General features: G+C 45.4%; 1 protein-coding gene across 1 annotated transcript in view; it reads right to left on the bottom strand.

The window, feature by feature from the left end:
* LOC147748891 (myomegalin-like) overlaps positions 1 to 19,636 on the bottom strand; it is a 1,575,921-nt gene that overhangs the window by 643,804 nt on the left and 912,481 nt on the right. The window contains exon 20 of the mRNA XM_086928761.1: positions 565 to 704. Coding sequence (XP_086784887.1) covers positions 565 to 704 — 140 coding nt within the window. The remainder of the gene's footprint in view (positions 1 to 564; positions 705 to 19,636) is intronic.

The following is a 19,636-nucleotide window of genomic DNA, read 5'->3' as shown; positions in this document are numbered from 1 at the left end:
TGTTTAGGAGGCCTGTTGGAAATAAAGAGGTTGATACTTTGTAGAACGGCCTGCACATGGAACCTAGTTCAAATGTGATACTCCATATTTTACTGTCCATGTGCTGGTTTAGAAAAAATAAAAATACATTTATTTCATGCATCTCTGACAGGGTACAAGAAAACTGAAAATGATATATGAAACACAGTAGGCACAACTTTATTTGTCTTATACATACTGTGGGGAAATGGCAAAGACATAAATTAAAGTTGGATGACTAGAACATGCAAATACATTTAATAATTGTGAACTCAAGGGTAAAAGACACTACAAAAATCGACAAAAATGGGTTACACTGATGTCTTAAGCCAGTTCTAACTGCGCCAGTTATTTTGTTAGTAAGTGACAAAATACACCTCTAAAAAAAAGCGGGACTGAAATAAAGTTAGTGGCACCGCTTCCAGGGGTTAAAAGACACCTCGGAGTCCTCTCCACTAGCATCACTTTAGGCATCTTGCACACCCGAACCCTCCAAAGCTCAGATGGCATGCTTGTGCAAAGCTTGCAAACTCGACCCATCCCCACCTCCAACATCGATTGGTGCCCTGCTCTCAGCCTCCGGATTGCTTAGCTGTTGCAGGGATTGTTCCAAGGCCTCCTCCAGGCGTCCACGTAGAACCCGAACGGCTTCCAGCTCTGTCTGCAGGGTCTTCCTCTCTTCACAGCTAGTTACACCAATCACAAAAAGGAAACATTTAAAATTATCAACTAAAAAATCCAAGTTTCCAAAAAAAGAGGAGAAAGATATGGTTCTTTATAAAAAAACAATTATAACAGTATTCATAGAACGACTACACTAGTTATTTCTCACAATAAATATAAATGTATCATCGAAAACAATTATTCCTTGGTTTATAATAGGATTCTCAAAGTTATCAGAATTAATGACTTCTACGGTATTCTCTTGCTGCCAGAGATAAAGGATCTTTAATTAATTCACTAATTTAGATTCCTATTTAACTTCAAGTTCTAAAAACAATGCATGTGGTCATTAGCAATGCTCTCGTAAGCGACGGCTTTTAATATTCAGGCAGAATGCTTTTTCTTACCATCTAAGACAGTTAAGACCTCATTTTAAACGCCCTTGAGTTTGAAATATATTTGGTCTAGAATGGTCCCTTTTCAAGGAATAGTTAGTTATACCAGCCTTATTACACTATACTAACTGATTTTGCATTATTTTGCAAATAAGTAACGTCAAAATGGTACAATTAATGAGGAAACAGTAAGGAAAATGCTACTTACCAGTATGCACCTGTTCTTGGCATGTAGAGCTGTAGAGTTGTATACTTTAGCATAGATCGCCATCTGGTGTTGGGCTCTGATGTTCGCAGTTTGTTTTTGTCGAAGAAGTCTTTGTTATCACGAGATAGGTGACTCCTTATGGTGACAGTGTGCATGTCCATGTGTAATGTATCTAAGTAAGATAATACTGCAATGGATAAAGGTATCCGGGGCGGTGGGTGGGCGTATACGGGGAGGTGGGTGGGCGTATACAACTCTACAGCTCTACATGCCAAGAACAGATGCTACTTACCAGTATGCATTACTTTGAAAGTATTTCCCCACATAAAATCATAGCTGATTATACCATGAACTTGTTAACATGTTTTAGGAATGGCATAATGTAGAAATTCAGATTTCAGTTGAAAATTAACTTTCACCTGGAATTTTCAATGAAAATAAAAGTGCATTGCATTTTTAATAATATATTAATGGATTTTCCCTTCGAGGCATATGAGCTGTAGATTGTATACTTTAAAATAGATATAGCAGTTTTCCTCCATAGCGTTGGCAACCTGCATCAGTTGCAGTGGTCTGAAAAAGTGTTCTCAATACAGCCTGGCCCACACTCACTAGCTTGTTGCTCAGCTTGCACATCTACACAATAGTGTTTAGTGAAAGTGTGAGGTGTAGACCACGTTGCTGCTTAGCAAATGTCATCTAGGGGAATGTTCCTTAAGAATGCCAAAGAAGCCCCTATTTTTGCATGTGTGGAATGTGCTCTAGGGGGAATGGTTAGCGTGCGCTTAGCTTTGAGATCGCATATTTGGATGCACTTAACAATCAATCTTGCAATTCCTGTTTTTGAGATGGGATTGCCCTTGTGAGGTGGGGAGAAAGATACAAAGAGTTGTTTAGTCTTTCTAAAAGGTTTAGTTCTTTCTATGTAGTATAATAACACTCTTTTGACGTCTAGTGTGTGAAGAGTACGTTCTGCCACTGAGTCTGGTTGAGTGAAGAAAACTGGGAGTTCAACAGACTGATTAAGGTGGAAGGCAGAAACTACAGTGGGTAGAAATTTTGGGTTAGGCCTAAGAACCACTTTACTATGACGCATTTGTAAAAATGGGTCTTGTATGGTTAATGTCTGGAGTTCACTGACTCTCCTGGGGGATGTGATAGCTACCAGGAAGGCTACTTTCCAAGTGAGGAACTGTAATTCACTAGGGGGTCCGTGAGCCTGGTAAGGACAACATTGAGGTTCCAGACTGGGGAGGTTAGAACTCTAGGTGGAGTTATTCATTTAAGTCCTTCCATTAACGCTTTGATAGCAGAAACTCGAAATAGAGACAAGTGTCTGTTTTGGAGGTAAGCGGCTATTGCAGCTAGATGTAGTTGTATAGATGTATATGCCAAACTACACTGCTGTAGATGCAAGAGACAACAAATAATGTTTTGAATGGAAGCGTATAGTGGGTTGATTTTGTTATTTGTACAATAAACAGCGAATCGCTTCCTCTTTGCTGCGTAGCATGCTCTTGTGGTAGGACACCTAGCCTCTTTGATGACGTTCATACAATCTGGTGGGAGATTGAGGTAGCCAAAATCTAGGACCTCAGATGCTAGATCGCAAGATTTTGTTGATTGGGATCTGGATGTCTCATTTCTCCATGGTTCTGTGTAAGAGGTTTGGGTGAGAGGTGAGCTTTTGATGTGGAACTACTGATCGTTCCAAGAGGGTTGTGAACCATGGTTGTCGGGCCCATGTTGGAGCAACTAGGATCATTGCGTAGGAATGCTGTTTGAGTTTCCGAACCACTAACGGAATGAGCGGGAGAGGCGGAAAAGTGTAAGCAAAATTGTTTGACCAGTTCATCCATAGCGCATTGCCTTTGGACAATGGTTGTGGATACCTGGAGGCGAAGTTTGGGCATTTTGCATTTTGATGTGTGGCGAACAGATCTATGTCTGGATGCCCCCACATTTGAAAGAATGGAAGAACTTGAGGATGAAGTTCCCATTTGTGACTTTGTTGTGTTTGTCGACTGAGCAGATCCGCGATCTGGTTGTGTACTCCTGGGAGATGTTCCGCAAGCAGGCATCTCTTTTGAGGAATAGCCCATCTCCATATAGTTAGTGCTAGGCGCCAACGTTGGAGAGTGTCTGTCCCCCTTGCTTTTGAATGTAATACATTGCTGTCATGTTGTTTGTACGTATTAGGACAGCTTTGCCTAGTAGCAAAAGTTGGAAAGACTTTCGTGCTAAAAAGATTGCTAGTAACTCCAGGTGATTTATGTGGAGTTGTTTCTGTTGATGGGTCCATAACCCCTGAACAGTTTGACTTTGTAGATGAGCTCCCCAGCTGGTGAGCGATGTGTCTGTTAGTACTATCTGTCGAACCGGGTCGAGGAACGGCGGCTGTCTGGAAAGGTTTTGTTCATTCCACCACTGCAGAGACCGATGTGTGCGGCTGTCCACCAACACCAGATCTGTCAGCTGACCTTGAGCCGGGTTCCACTGATGTGCTTAGAATTCCTGCAAGGGACGTATCTGGAGTCTTGCATAAGGGATGATGAGGATGCAAGAGGCCATCATCCCAATCAACTGCATAAACACTCAAGCTGGCAGCGAGTGTTGAGGTCAAAATTGTAATATTAAAGCCTGCATGGAGTGAATCCTGCCTGGATTGGGGTATGCTAGAGCTCTTGAGGTGGCCACAGTAGCTCCTAGATACTGTTGTATGTTGGATGGTTGAAGGTGAGACTTTCGAGGTTTAGTGTGAAACCTAAGTCGTGAAGTAGCAGGATAATTTTGTGTGTGTGCTGCACACAATTGTTGTGGGATTTGGCCTTTATGAGCCAGTCGTCCAGATAAGGGAGTACATTAATGTGTTGCCTTCTTAAATGAGCTGCTACCACTGCGAGGCATTTGGTGAAGACTCTGGGTGCTGTGGTTACTCTGAATGGAAGGACCTTGAACTGATAATGTTGTCCGTCCATTGTGAACTCGAGATACTTTCTGTGAGAGGGGTGAATAGGAATATGAAGACATCCTTTAGCTCCAGACTGGAGAGGAAGTCTCCTTCTTGAAGTAGTGGGAGCACTTGTTGGAGAGTGACCATGTGGAAGTGGTCTGATTGGATGTAGAGGTTTAAGGGTCTGAGGTCTAATATTGGCCTGAGAGAGCCATCTTTTTATTGAATGAGAAAGTACAGTGAATAAATCCCTGTGCCCTGTTGGGGTACGGGGACTGGGTCTATAGCATTTTTGTGTAGTAGAGAGAGAATTTCCTGTTTGAGGAGAGTCAAATGTTCTGTGGACATTGGACGGTGTTTGGGAGGAATGTGTGGGGAGAGTGGACGTGACTTCCTGGCAGTAACCTTACTGGATAATATGTCTCACCCACCTGTCTGTGCTGATGGAATTCCAGACAGGTAGAAACTGTGAAAGGCGTCCCCCGACAGGTGTGGAGTGGTCGGGGGAAGCGCAGGAAAGTCACTGCTTGGTGGTAGGGGAGCTGCGGGTGTTATTTCCCTAGCCTCTGCCCTTGTTGTTGTTACCCCTGTAACCTCCCCTAAAGTATCCTCTGGAAAAGGAACCCTGATAGGGTCTTTTGTAAGATGAGGATGGGTGCTCTGGTGTGTTAGTTTTTAAACCAGCCCTATAAAAGGAGCGTCGAAAGGAGCCTCTAGATGAAGATAACTGTAAGGCTCCCATGGATTTAGCAGTTTCAGTGTCCTTTTTCATCTTTTCTAAAGATGTATCCACTGATTAGCCAAAGAGGTGCTCTTGGTCGAAGGGCTGATTAAGGATACTGGTTTGCACCTACTGTTTAAATCCCGATATCATGAGCCAAGCATGCCTGCGTAACAATACGCTAGTATAGACTGCGCGGGACGCGGTGTATGCAGCGTCTAGAGCACATTTGGTTGATGTGTTTGTGATTAATTTGCCTTCCTGTATGAGGTCATTGACCTTGTCTTTGTATTGCTCTGCTTGTGTGTTGAATAAGTTTCTCTAGCTCATCATAGTGAGCCCTTTCGTACCTTGCAAAGAGAGCTTGGGTATTGGCTATCTTCCAATAGTTAGCAGCTTGAGATGCCATACGTTTGCCTGATGCGTCTAATAATTTTGATTCTTCATCTGGGGGCGGGGCGTCACGAGAACCTTGAGAGTTGGCCTTTTTACGTGCATTAGCCACTACGAGGAAATCTAAATGAAGTTGACCTTTAATGAATATGGAGTCACTGGGAGCAGCTTTGTATTTTTAGTCTATCCTTGGGATAGTTCGAACACAGTCCTTAAACACTTCTGGTGAGTGTCTAGTGAGCCCTTTTAACATTGGTAGGACATGTGATGTTTTTTTGTGGCTGAGCTAAAGTCTCTAATAGAAAATCCTCCTCTACAGGGTCAGAATGTAGATTTACTCCGTGATATGTGGCGGCCCTATTGATTATTTGGGCAAAACCTACATTATCGTCTAGTGGGGATGGCTTAGAGGGATAAAGATCTGGGTCTGTTAAGTCAGGATCTGTGTTATAGTCCATCTGTGGATCTGGGTCCTGTGGGGGCAGCATTATTGTCATTATTGTCTTGTTGTGGAATTATGTTATCATCCCCTTGTCCGTCCCCATCTCCATTATCACTATTCTCTGGTTGTGAGAGGTGAAAAGTGTGTTTTGGAGAGTGTACTGGAGAGATAAGTAAATTGTGATCAATAGGTGGGGGAGGAGGTGTAGGAGGTGGAGAGGTATTAGTGCCCATGTCCATTCTTTTAGCCGGAAAAGGTGAATTTTGCAAGTTGTCCGGTTTCCTTTTTGTAGGTTGTTTGGAGAGAATATGACCAGTATTTGGATGGATATTAATTGTTTTCTGGTTTGGATACGGGACAAAAAGTTCTTCGGAGCCGGTGTTCTTTTTTGGTGCCAAAGATTTATCCCTATGAGGAGTCTTAGGTTGTTTAGGCATAGGGATAGTGTCCGGTTTAGAACCCTTTTCCGAAGACTTCAGTGTCGATTGTTTTGGCTCCGGAGTGTTTTGCTTCAAGCGTTTAGGTGTCTAAGGTTTTTCCTTTGATTGTTTCGGCTCCAACGTCTTCGGTGTCAATGTTTTTCCTTTTTGCTTTGGCTCAGAGGGTTTGTCCTTCAGCTGTTTCAGTACCGGGGGGGTTTCCGCAGCCTTGGACTTCGGTGCTCAAAGTGTTTTTTCGGTACCGGAGTGTAGTTGGGTCGAGCCCGAGCCGGAAGGCTTGCCTTTGGTTTTCATAGCCGAGCTCGAGGGTAGGGCATACTGAAATGTTCGACCGGTGTGGACCTGGGCCTTGGGTCGAAGGTGTTACCGGAGACCATGGTATGGGCTTGGGTGGGGCAGAGGTCTTAGTACTCATGCTCCGCTGAGCTGAGGTGACTTCGGCGGCAGAGTAATCTGTGGAGACTGAGAACGGGTTATCCTGGGCCTGTTCCGGAAGGGGTGTCGGGCTCTGGAAGGAAGATGTCCGGAATGGAGCCTTGTCTTCTGGACATTTTGTGGCTTCAGCCCGACGATCATGAATGGTCTTCTTAGACTTGAAAGACTAACAAGCCTCAGAGGTATCCTCTACATGCTCCGGAGAGAGACCGAGATTACACACTGGGTGTAGGTCAGAGTGTGGGAATTTAGCACCACACTGGGGACATTTCTTGAAGGAAGTCCGTTCCATCGACTTCCATCGGGATCGACGCGGGTAGGCCCAATGGCCCGCGTCACAGTTTATTGAAGTTTGTTATATTGTAGAAGATACGCGTCGAGGAGGGGAAACGCGATCAAGACAATACTGTCGAGGCATAGGTGATTGCTCGTCAAAGGGGGTTTCGATAACGACACCGATCCGGAGCACAGCAAGTCACATCCGAACCTGATGGCAGAAAAAAACAATCTGGGAATGGAGTTGATGCACATGCGCATTGTACCCATAAGGAGGAGTCACCTATCTTGTGACGAACAAAGACTTCTTCGACAAAAACAAACTGCAAACATCCGAGCCCAACACCATATGGCGATCTATGCTATAGCATACGATCTACAGCTCATATGCCTCGAAAATAGGATTTAACCATTTAATTAATTTGTCAACTGGTTTATGGATTATTGCAGTAAATATTACTATCTTGGTATGCATAGTAAGGAAAATATAATTAATAACTGAAATGGGAACTTCTTTTATATAAACATTATTTTAAGCAATACTTAGCTCACATTTCTAAGCTACATTTACCTGTTCACGCTTTGTTGGATTTTAATGTAAACATGATCATGCCATGGTACAGTTAAGATGTTGCTCGACATACCTCATAGGTTACCATGCTATCAAAATTATACACTGTTTAAAGGGATAAAAGTTAAGATGGTTGAACTATAAAAATCACGCTTTTTTTATAACTAAGATAGGACAGTGTGCTATGTCCCTTTTTTACAAACAGAGCTTTCACATCAAACATACACAAGAACGTATACATAAAAAGGCATCTATCCCCCTATTGTATTGATATAATGTTTTTTTGCAAAAATGTATAAGAAACTATATAGAAGAACCCCTCCATAAAAACAGAAACATGCAATGAGAGATATTTAAATTGAAGCAGTAAGAGAGAATAAACTAACGTCCTGCATATATTTGGGGTGAAGAGTCAATCTAAGTTCCACTGTAGGCAAAACGCATTAACACCAAAGATTAGTTTACTTGACAGCTCAAAAAGGGGCACTGAGAACTGAGCAACTTATTATATCCACGTATGCTACATGTATGTGTAATTTATCAATTTCGTGCCTTCATGTACGTTTCCTACAGTTGTAAGCTGCGCATATCAATTATGTATAGCATACACAGCTCATAAAAATGTACTTTCTTCCCCACAGTAAACAAAGAAAATTTTAGCGAGTCTTTCAATGAAACTCAGAATAGGCAAACTAAAATATGTGTCAATTCTCCAATGTATTTATGAAAGTGAATCTATTTTAATGGGAAAAATATTCTCTCTCATTTTCTCCAAATAGAAAACGCCGATTAAAAATAATCTGCAATTCTTTCCTAATTTGTCCAGCTTTAATTCCTGACTTATGCTAAGGTAAAACAGGAGTACTTAAGAAAGCAGTATTAAGTCACTTAAAAGTATGGTGCTTTGGATTTGCTAATCAATAAATTTGCTTTCAATGTTGCTCCTTTCTGGGTGTGAAGCAATCATTTGCAGCGCCTGGCATGAATACTACTTCACCCTTCCCATTTGATACCCCATGTTTGTGGCACCTATTAGTGGCTATGGGTTGCTTTACAACATAACACAAGCAACTGCATTTTATTCATGCATGCACTGGATCTGGAAGTTTTCATAGCAGTGCTCTTGAGCCGCTATGGGACATCGCAGGGCTACACACTGACCCAGTTCCACCCTGGAAGTGGCATAGATAAGCACCATTAATGGGACAACATCCGTTTCTTGCTGCAAGCTTACTGCTCCCTTGGCCACGGAGGACTTTTCAATTGGAGCCACCAGTGTGTCGATCTCCATTCTGGGACCATTTTAGATGGTAAAAAGAGACCACTCCACAGAACAGGGAGGTGGTAGTGTAGTGAGGACTGTTCGGTTAGACAGAGTATCCACCAGAAAGAAGATTACCAAAGGTAATTAACTTGTTCTTCTGATGGATACTTTCAACTGTAGATTCCTCACCTGTAGAGCAGATACCAAAGCAGTACCTCCCAAAGGCTCGAACCAAAAGACCTGCAGGACCGATTGGGTCATTATTAAGGCAGCAGTGTGGGGGGCGTGGCTAGGCAAGCAATGGAGATGGATGCGTTCGTGTAGAGCTCCCCTTTTCTGCTGCATATCTCCGATTGCACGCATCCTCTGGGGCCGGACACATCTCTGGTCAAACCTGTGGCTGACCTGAATGCTACGGTGAAGATTGCAGTGACGTCGGACGTCGGACAAAGAGACCCGCGTCCAAACCCGCTAGACTCCTGAGATGCCGAACAGACCGTCGCCATTTCGGGGAAGCCCATCATGTTAGACCGTGGAAGGCCCCGCCCACCAGGCCCAGAGCAATGGCGCATGTCGCTGAGGAGATGCCTTAATCTCCTACTGGTGCCGGACTCAGCCTACCAACGTCCAGAAAGGCTATCCACAGTAGGAATCGAACAACCCTACTGCTGCAATAATCTTCAAAATATAGCAAGTGAGGGCCCGCAAGGAGCGGCACTTCTTACTGACGCATTGCAATCTAACGCTCCTGCACTGTGCAATACATGGATCACGAGGCCCTTGTGGCTCGGCTGCATTCACAACTACGCATCCCATTGCATGAGTGGCTGTACTGGGCGTGGGGACAGTGCTGATCATAACTGGCCAAGCTGCACTGCAACGCCCAATATGAGAACGGAGGCGCGGTGAGAGGCACCGCTGACCAGCGCAGTGGAAGCAGGGTGTATAAATCTCCCTTTCACAAACTAATGCCACCTTCAGGGGATTTTGCGCATACAGGAGCCAGCATCAGGGGCGCAAACCGGTCCACACCTCCAAAGGGAAAACAACATAGTGCCACATAGAAACTCCTAGTTGATGACTGGCAAGGCTCCTGGACTATTACCCTGAGGCCCTGGACTCCCCACAAATAGTAAACTGCAACTGGTCACAACAGAAAGGCCTGGGAGTCACTGAAAAGCTGGCCTCCACCAACACACCCTGTGCACCTGGTTCGCGTGGCAGCACACTCTGCCGGCCATCTGCGGACGCTAACTCACTATCCCACCCGCCACTGGGCCTCACTCTCAGACACCCTAAGATCTATGTCGCACGTTGGTTTTACAAGAACGGAGCTGGCGGCACACCCGTCTCACCCCCACTGACCCGAGCCCAAACGAACAAGATGGCAGAAGAGGGAGCGACTGACGCTATGTCCAGCAAACTAGATGCCGTACTGGTGGCAGTAGAGACACTAGGCCAAACCCGCACCTCCCTGGAGAGCAAAATAGGTAAGGAGGCCATCTATCTTAATTTACTCTGTGCAGATCGTAAACTCGCAGACAGAACATCTACTATGGAGACCACCATTACGGAAATCTCTCCACAGATAGAAACGGGGAAAAGCATATTCAAGACCTTGTCAATGAATGGAGTTTTTAGAAGACAGGGCTGAAGATGCCAAAAGGTTGATCACGGCGAAACAAAATTCGAGTGGTAGGTCTTCCGGAGGGGACGGAAGGCAGAGACACCGTGACTTACACAGAATCCTGGACCATACATTGCCCTTTGTCGTTGAAAGGGCACACAGGGTGCCATCCAGACCCCGCCCCCAGGCTCCAACCCAAGGCAGCTCTTAATTTGTCTTGAACTATAGGGACAGACGCCATACTTCAGGTGCAAGTCGACAACCACAAAGTTTTTCCCAGAATTTACGTTACTAGGGCAGAAACAATGTTACCCATACATGGCAGTGAAGAGACGGCTCAGACAACATAACCTAAAATACTCCCTGATGTTTCCAGCACGAATAAGAGTAGTTGCAGACGGCAAGGTTCACTTTTTTAATACCTCGGAGGAGGCAGAAGAATGGCTTGACACGTATGACTCAGGGGAATCAATGCCCTAGCAACTGTCATGAAAGAAACCGCTGCCAACACCTCCTCCAGCCGTCGACGAAGAAAGATGAAGCGTAAGAAGCTTCAAGCCTCTCAGACTCTTGGACAGGACCCAGCGCAGATACTACATGATCAACGGAAGGGCCTCAGGCAGCTGAGCTCATCAGCGGGGCGCAGGAAGTAACTGCCTCGACTTCCAGTCTACAGGTACAGGCCAGTGACGAGGAACTCTCAGACGAATTTCCGACTTCACAGGACTCGTGTGAACTGCCTCAGGTCAACCCCCCATATCTCTCATGACATTGCTTAAACCCATCTCTTGAACTTCCTAACTGGCATAAAAGAAACGTGACACCATACATGCAAGTACAATATGCTTACATTCATGCCATTCTATGACATTGCTTAACCACATGTATAGATATACTGATATGCAATTGGAGGTATGGACGTGGGTGGCAGGAGCCATAGGTACAACAAATCAGTGTGTTAACATGTGGGGTCCTCCCCCCCTTCCAGGGTACAGTATATGAGACTTTTATGACAAGGCCCTGGCCCGCGTAAATCTGGTTGGAAGATGGGGAGCCGCGGAGGCACTATCATTCTTGCCTGATACCCACAGCTTGCTGCGTACAGTAACCCCCCCTAGACATGTTTAAATGTTACTTCTACCCTTTGTTTGGACGATTGCCTGTTGCAAACTCGCCCTTTTGGTATTCTTGAACTCAGTTTATGTGTGTTATGCCATCTCTTACATCACAGCTTTCCAAACTTTCCATGTTGGTGACACACCTTTTAGACAATCTCCATCTTGTGACACAGTGATACGAGCAAGCGCAGCGAGCGTGCCCAAACCACCTAAGGAGGTTCGGGGAGGTACTTCCCCGAGAAAATTTTGAAAAAATAGTGGGAAAATGGTACATTTTCAAGCAAATTTGAGAAAGCAGGAAGGTTAATATAGCAATTGTGAATATGTTCTAACAAAGACAGTGACTGGCAAAACTGGGTGTAAGCAAGATTATGTTTGTGCCTGAAACAAGAATATAACCATGCACACATTGACACATGCCCCAGTGATTTACAGCACAAAAAGGGCGGGTGCACGCACTGGCAACCCTATCAACCATGCACAAAGCCCGCCTGCTGCCTTGCTGAATATGAGTTATACAAAAATCCATTCAGGAAGGGGGAAATGTGAGTGGTAAAACAATCATGCAACTTATCAGCCGGTCTCTGCGCATTGAACTCAGGTAGGACGCTTTCCTTAGCGCAGCAGGCCAAAAGGCACATCCTCCTTACTTCACTGTGCCTTACTATCCATCTCTCTCTCTCTCTCCCTTTCTCCTCTCTCTCCATCTTTCTGTCTCTCTCTCTCTCTCTCTCCATCTTCAGTCTCTCTTCCTCTCTCCGCTCTCTATCCCTCCTCTCTCTCTTTCTCTCTCTGTGTTTCTCTCCATCCTTCAGTCTTTCTCTCTCGCTTTCTTTCTCTCCCTGGCTCTCTCCCTCAGTATCGCTCTCGCCCTCTCTCTCCATCCTTCAGTATCTCTCTCTCTCCTTCTCTCTTGCTCTCTCTCTCTCTTCCTATCTCTCTGTCTCCATCCTTCAATCTCTCTCCCTCTCTCCCCCTCTCTATCCCTCCTCTCTCTCTCCATCCTTCAGTCCCTTTCTCTCTCTTTGTGTTTCTCTCGCCCCCTCTCTCCATCCTTCAGTATCTCTAACTCCTTCTCTCTCTCTGTCTCTCCCCTCTCTCTCGCTCGCTCTCTCCCTCGCTCTCTCCCTCCCTATCTCTCTATCTCTCCCTCTATCTCTCACCCCCCCATATCTCTGTGGCACCCTTTCGTTGTTACACTTTTCTCAGGAACTTCTTGCGAGAGCTGCCCATGGAAAAGCATTGACTCTGCTGTTTGTGCGTTACAAGAAGCCGTTGGTTGTGATATAATTATTAAGTGCAACTACTGAGAAATAAATTCAACAAAATAGACAGAAATACAATTATATGTAACATTTCGTGAATAAATGCGGAGGCCATAAGATAAAAAGCCTATGGACCTGAGGCTGGACAGAGTCCCGCCTCTCTGCTAATGCCTGAGTTTTCTAAGTAATAAGATGCAGCGCCATGAACCAGTGTGCAAAGCAGAGACTCCTTCGGAAACTGCTCGGAAGCTGCCATTGCCAGATGTCCGACCAGGAGCAAGAATCCTGTTTGCAGTAGCCAGTGCCCCCGGTCGGCTGAGGCTGGCGCTTGGCAGGCGAGACAGGTGCCTGCTGGGCCCAGGGTGGAGGGAGTCGCTATAGAGCATGTTAACAGCAGCAGACACCACCCCAGCGTCATACAACTCAAACTCCCAGAATGCAGATAATATTGGAACTAAACAAGAACGATCGCCTGGGGCCAAAACAGAGTTTTAAAGTTTGAAAATTTACCTGGGGAACAGAGGCAGCTCCGTGGTCACTGCACGCTTCTCGTTCCTCCGCCTCCGTTCTGCCTACGCCGTACTGCATCACTGAATGCAAGAGCATTCACCATAATCTGGCCGCTGACGTCATCGTCGCGCGACACACCACAGATGGGAGGCAACACAGTATAGTGTTGCAACACACACTTTGGAAAGCTCTGCCTTGCATGCTAGGATGCGACATTTGAGGTAATAGTTCGCTGGGGACACAACAGCGGAAGCTGTGCCTACCTACTGTGCTCTGACCTACACGGCCATTGACTTGTCACGGCCTTCCACACCAGCATTAACTTAATATTATGGCGCCAATCAAAATAGGTACCTGAATTGTGAGGGGTATTCATAGTCCATTGCACAGGTATCTTATCTACTCATATCTTAAAAGCATCAAATTCAAATAGCCCTTCTCCAGGAGACTCATTTGCCTAAGTCAGAGGTGACACAATTACAGAGGAGATGGAGAGGGCAATTATACGCAACAGGTTACTCGGCCAGGGACTCCCTTTCGAATCACAGATTCATTAATAGATGCAGTGGGTCGATATGTTAAAGTGAAAGGCACATTGGACGGCAGGCCATGGGTCATCGCATCTCTATACATGCCAAATTCCGTCCAGGCCAACTTTCTAGAAACAATGACGCATAAGCTGGCTGCCTGGAATGAGGCCCCCATGATATTAAGGGGTGACTACAATAGTGTCCTAGATGTTTCACTGGACAGCCCCGCCTTACTGGCACATCCACCCATGCTGCAATGAAGGCATTGAAAAAATGGGCAACACAATGGCATCTGACAGACGCATGGAGACAGACACCCACATGACGGAGTGTACTCTTTTTACTCAGGAGCACACAGGCTCCATGTATGCTTAGTTCACGTTATGATCTCAAACAACTTGCTAATGAAGGTCTCCGCATGGCACTACCTGGGGCGGATGCACTCCGATCACAATCTACATGTGCTAGATCTAGAATGGGCAAGTGGTAACCACCGATCCCTAACTGGCGCTTACAACCCAACACTCTGTTAGACGCGCCAATCCGAGACCTACTGGCAACGACCATAGAGGAAAATGCTACTTACCAGTATGCAACTGTTCTGGGCATGTAGAGCTGTAGAGATTCATACTTGAGCATAGATCGCAATCTGGTGTTGGGCTCGGATGCTTGCACCTTGTTGTTGTCTTGGAAGAAGTCTTTGTAGTCACAAGATAGGTGACTCCTCCCGTGGACGATAGTGTGCATTGACATCGACTCCATCTTTAGATTGTTTTTCACCATGATGGGAAATGATGGAGTTTGTAAGAAACAGAAAAGATGTCCGTGTGAATATATCTAAGTAAGATAACACTGGAACAGAAAAAGGTTCCGGGGAGGTGTGTGGGTGTATGAATCTCTACAGCTCTACATGCCAAGAACAGATGCATACTGGTAAGTAGCATTTTCCGTTCGAGGCATATGAGCTGCAGAATTCATACTTGTGCATAGACTGTACAGCAGTTCCTTCCCTCGCGGTTGTCACCTTTATAGATTGCAGTGGTTTGAAAAAGTGTTTTAAGAACAGCCTGGCCTACAGAAGCTTGTTGCTTTGCATGCACATCTACACAATAGTGCTTTGTGAAGGTGTGTGTAGTAGCCCATGTGGCTGCCTTACATATCTTCTAGGAGAATGTTCCCTAAGAATGCCATGGAAGCCCCTAGTTTGCTTGTTGAATGTGCTCTAGGGGGAATTGTTAATGAGCATTTTTGGTTTGTGATAGTATATTTGAATGCATTTGACTATCCACCTGGCAATTCCAGCTTTGGAGATGGGATTGCCTTTGTGAGGTGGAGAGAAAGCCACAAACAATTGTTTTGTTTTTCTAAAGGTTTTAGTCCTGTCAATATAATAAAGCAGAGCTCTTTTGACGTCAAGCGTGTGAAGAGCTCTCTCTGCTACGGAATCAGGCTTTTGGAAAAATACTGGTAATTCTACTGATTGATTAAGATGGAAAGTAGAAATTACTTTGGGAAGAAATTTTGGATTTGTTCTGAGCACCACTTTGTTAGGATGCATGTGTAAGAATGGTTCTTGTATGGTTAAAAACTGGATTTCACTTACTCTCCTGAGAGAGTTTATTGCGATAAGGAAAGCTACTTTCCATGTAAGTAACTGTAATTCGCTATTGTGTAAAGGCTCAAATGACGGACCCATGAGTCTAGTAGGAACAATGTTTAGATTCCACACAGGAGAGGGTGGCAGTGTGGGTGGAATTATCTTTTTAAGGCCTTCCATAAAGGCTTAGATAGTGGGTACTCTAAATAATGACAAATGTTGTCTATTTTGTAGGTAGGCGGCAATGGCGGCAAGATTTAGTCTTATAGATGAGTATGCCAGGTTTCATCTTTGTAGATGCAGCAAATAGCAAATGATGTTTTGAATTGAACCATCTAGCGGGTCAATTTTATTGTTGTTGCAGTAAATGACAAATCTTTTCAATTTAGCTGCATAGCAAGCTCTAGTAGTGGGGCATCTGGCTGGGAGGTTGAGGTAACCGGACTCTAGGATTTCAGGAGCCAGATCGCTAGATCCAGTTGTGCTGGATCTGGGTGTCTTATGTCTGCAAGGTCCTGCGTTAGCAGCTTTGGGGAAAGTTGTAGGTTTTGGTGTGGAACTACTGAGAGTTCTAGAAGTGTTGTGAACCATGGTTGCCGTGCCCATATGGGAGCAACTAGGATGATTTTGAGAGACTGCTGTTTGAGCTCGCGTACTACTAGCGGGATGAGTGGCGGAAAAGCGTACGCAAATCTGCCTGACCAGTTCATCCATATCGCATTGCCCTTGGAAAATGGGTGTGGGAACCTGGCGGCAAAGGTTAGGCATTTTGCGTTTGCATGTGTGGTGAACAGATCTATGTCTGGGTGGCCCCACATGTGGAAAAAGGGTTGAAGAACTTGCGGATGAAGTTCCCACTCATGTATCTGCGGAGTATGACGACTCAACAAATCTGCAATCTGATTGTTCACTCTTGGAAGATGTTCTGCAAGAAGATATATATTTTGTGGAATGGCTCATCTCCATAGGCTTTGTGCCAGTTGAGACAGCTGCAAAGAATTTGTCCCTCCTTGTTTTTATATGTAATACATTGCTGTCATATTGTCGGTGCGGACTAGGACAGTTTTGTGAAGGAGATGTGCTTGGAATGACGCTAGAAATGCTGCTAGTAATTCTAGATGATTGACGTGGAGCATTTTTTGTTGGGTGGTCCACTTCCCCTGAATTGTGTGGTTTAGGAGATGGGCTCCCCAACTGGTGAGTGATGCGTCCGCTGGTAGCACTATTTGTGGAACTGGCTCTAGGAACGGTCGCCCTCTGGAAAGGTTTTGTGTGTTCCCCCACTGCAGAGAGCGATGAGTGCGGCTGTCCACCAACACCAGATCTGTAAGTTGACCTTGAGCCTGCTTCCACTGATGTGCTAAGCATTCTTATAAGGGTCACATTTGAAGTCTTGCATGAGGTGCTATGAAAATACAAGAGGCCATCATTCCTATCAGCTGCATAAACACTCAGGCTGGAAGAGAATGTTGTGGTTGCAATTTGTGATAAGGATTTGCATACTGGCTATCATGGCTGGATTGGGGTATGCTAGAGCTTTGGAAGTGTCTATTGTGGCTCCTAGGTACTGATGTAGGTAGGAGGGCTGTAGATGTGACTTGGTATAGTTTACTATAAACCCCAAGTTGTGTAGCAGCTGGATTGTTTGATAAGTGTGTTGAATACACTGGTGGTATGAGTTGGCTTTTATCAACCAGTTGTCCAGGTATGGAAATACATGGATGTGCTGCCTTCGCAAGTGTGCTGCCAGTACTGCAAGACGCTTTATGAATACCCTGGGTCCTGTAGTGACTCCGAATGGGAGGATTTTGAACTGATAGTGTTGGCCGTCCACTGTGAACCTTAAATATTTCCTGTGCTCAGGGTGAATGGGAATATGGACGTAGGCGTCCTTGAGATCTAATGTGGCAAGGAAGTTGTTTTGTTGAAGCAATGGAAGGACTTGTTGAAGAGTGATCATGTGAAAATGATCTGACTGTATGTAGAAATTGAGAGGTCTGAGGTCCAGTATTAGTCTTAGAGTACCGTCCTTTTTGGGAATTAGGAAATACAGGGAGTAAATTCCTGTTCCTTGATGCTGTAAGGGACTGGTTCTATGGCATGCTTTTGCAGCAGTGAGATAACCTCTTGCTTGAGAAGCGTGAGATGTTCTGTGGACATTGGATGTTGTTTGGACGGTATGTTGGGTGGAGTTGCAGTAAGTTCCAGGCAGTAACCATACTGGTTGATTTGTCTTACCCACTTGTCTGTTGTGATCGAATCCCAGACAGGTAGGAACCGTGAGAGGCGTCCCCCAACAGGAGTGGAATGATAAGGGGGAAGCGGGGGGAAGTCACTGTTCTGTATTAGGGGAGCTGCGGGTATTGTTACCCCTGCCTCTGCCCTTGTTGTTGTTCCCTCTATAACCTCCTCTATTGTATCCTTTAGTAAAGGAGCCCTGGTTGGGACTTTTGTATGATGAGGAAGGGTGTTCTGTTGTATTTGTCTTGGAACCTGCCCTATAGAAGGAACTCAGAAAGGAGCCTCTGTTTGAAAGTAACTATAAAGCTCCCACAGACTTGGCAGGCTCTGTGTCTTTCTTTATCTTTTCTAAAGATGTATCCACTGCAGGGCCAAAGAGGTGCTCCTGGTCAAAAGGTTGATTAAGGATGGTATTTTGTACCTCTTGTTTAAATCCAGATACCCTGAAGCCAGGCAAGTCGGCGTAGCAAGACACTGGTATTTAGCGTGCGGGACGCGGTGTCTGCCGATGTCGAGCGTGCATTTAATGGATGTATTTGTAATAAGTTTGCCTATTGTATAAGGTCATTGGCTTTGTCCTTACATTCTTGTGGTAGGTGTTGAATGAGGGTAGCTCATCATAGTGAGCCCTGTCGTCTTGCTAGAAGGGTTTGCGTGTTAGCTATTTTCTATGAATTTGCTACGCCATACGTTTGCCTGATGTGTCAAGTAATTTAGATTCTTTATCAGGAGGTGGTGTGTCACCTGACCCCTGAGAGTTTGCTCTTTTACGTGCATTGGCTACCACTAAGGAAGCTAAAGGAAGCTGACCTTTGATGTATATGGGGTCAGTGGGAGCTGCTTTGTATTTTTTATCTATTCTGGGGTTAAGAACCCTAGCGCTAACTGGGTCTTTAACACCTCAGGGGCGTGTTTAAGAAGTCCTTTAAGCATTGGCAAGATGTGAGCAGATTTTTGTGGCTGGTCAAAAGTTTCCAAAAGAAAGTCATCTTTTACAGGGTCTGAGTGTAGTTTGACTTTATGGTATGTTGCAGCCCTATTGATTAACTGGGCAAAACTCACATTGTCATCTGGTGGAGATGGTTTTGAGGGATAGAAGTCCGGATCATTATTTATATCAGGATCCGCATTATAGTCATGCCATGGGTCTGATTCCTGTAGTGGATCATCAGGATCAGTGTCTAATGGCACACATCTTCTTGCCCTTCCTCTTGTGCCTCATCACTATCCAGTGGTTGTGGAGAATGTGGTGGTGAGATGAACAAATTAGGGTTAATTGGTGGAGCGGGTGAAGGTGGTGGTGAAGTTTGGCTTGTCTGGTATGGAAGATTTCCCTGGTTCCGAGACCTTCGGTGGGGGTTGTTTAGGCTCCGAAGGTGGTTGTTTAGGAGGCTTAATTATGGGAAACTTGTCCTTTGGTGATTTCGGCTCCGAAGTATTATCAGGCTGTTTTGGTACGGAGGGCTTATCTGGCTGTTTCGGTGCCGAGATTTTCTCCGGCTGCTTCGGTGCTGGGAGTTTTTCTGTGTGCTTCGGTGCCGAGAGCTTTTCTGGCTGCTTCGGTGCCGAGGTATTTTCTGGCTGTTTCGGTGCCGAGAGCTTTTGTGACTGTCTCGGTGCCCAGGTCTTCTCTGGCTGTTTCGGTGACGAAGACGACTTTTCTGGACCGGGGGTAGGCTGGAGCCAGAAGGCTTTTGCTTGTCCTTCGGCGCCTGGCCAGAGGCCGGGGTGCTAAAAGTTTTTGTATGGTGTGGACCTGAGCCCGAAGATGTCACCTAAGCCTTAGTTATGAGCTTGGGTAGGTAAGGGGTCTCAGTACTCACGTCCCTTTGAGCCGGGGTGATGTCATCTTTGGCATCGGAGACGTCTACTTCGGAGTCTGAGACCTGTTCTTCCTGTTCTGGTTCCGGGGCCTTCATGGAAGATGTCCAGAATGGAGCCTGTGCCTCGCTGCATCTTGTGGCGTCGA

The sequence above is a fragment of the Lissotriton vulgaris genome, chromosome 1_1, assembly GCF_964263255.1.
Source record: "Lissotriton vulgaris chromosome 1_1, aLisVul1.2, whole genome shotgun sequence".
In the NCBI taxonomy this organism is placed as follows: Eukaryota; Metazoa; Chordata; class Amphibia; order Caudata; family Salamandridae; genus Lissotriton; species Lissotriton vulgaris.
The sequence above is the reverse complement of the archived record's forward strand: the minus strand, read 5'-3'. Positions and strand labels throughout refer to the sequence as shown.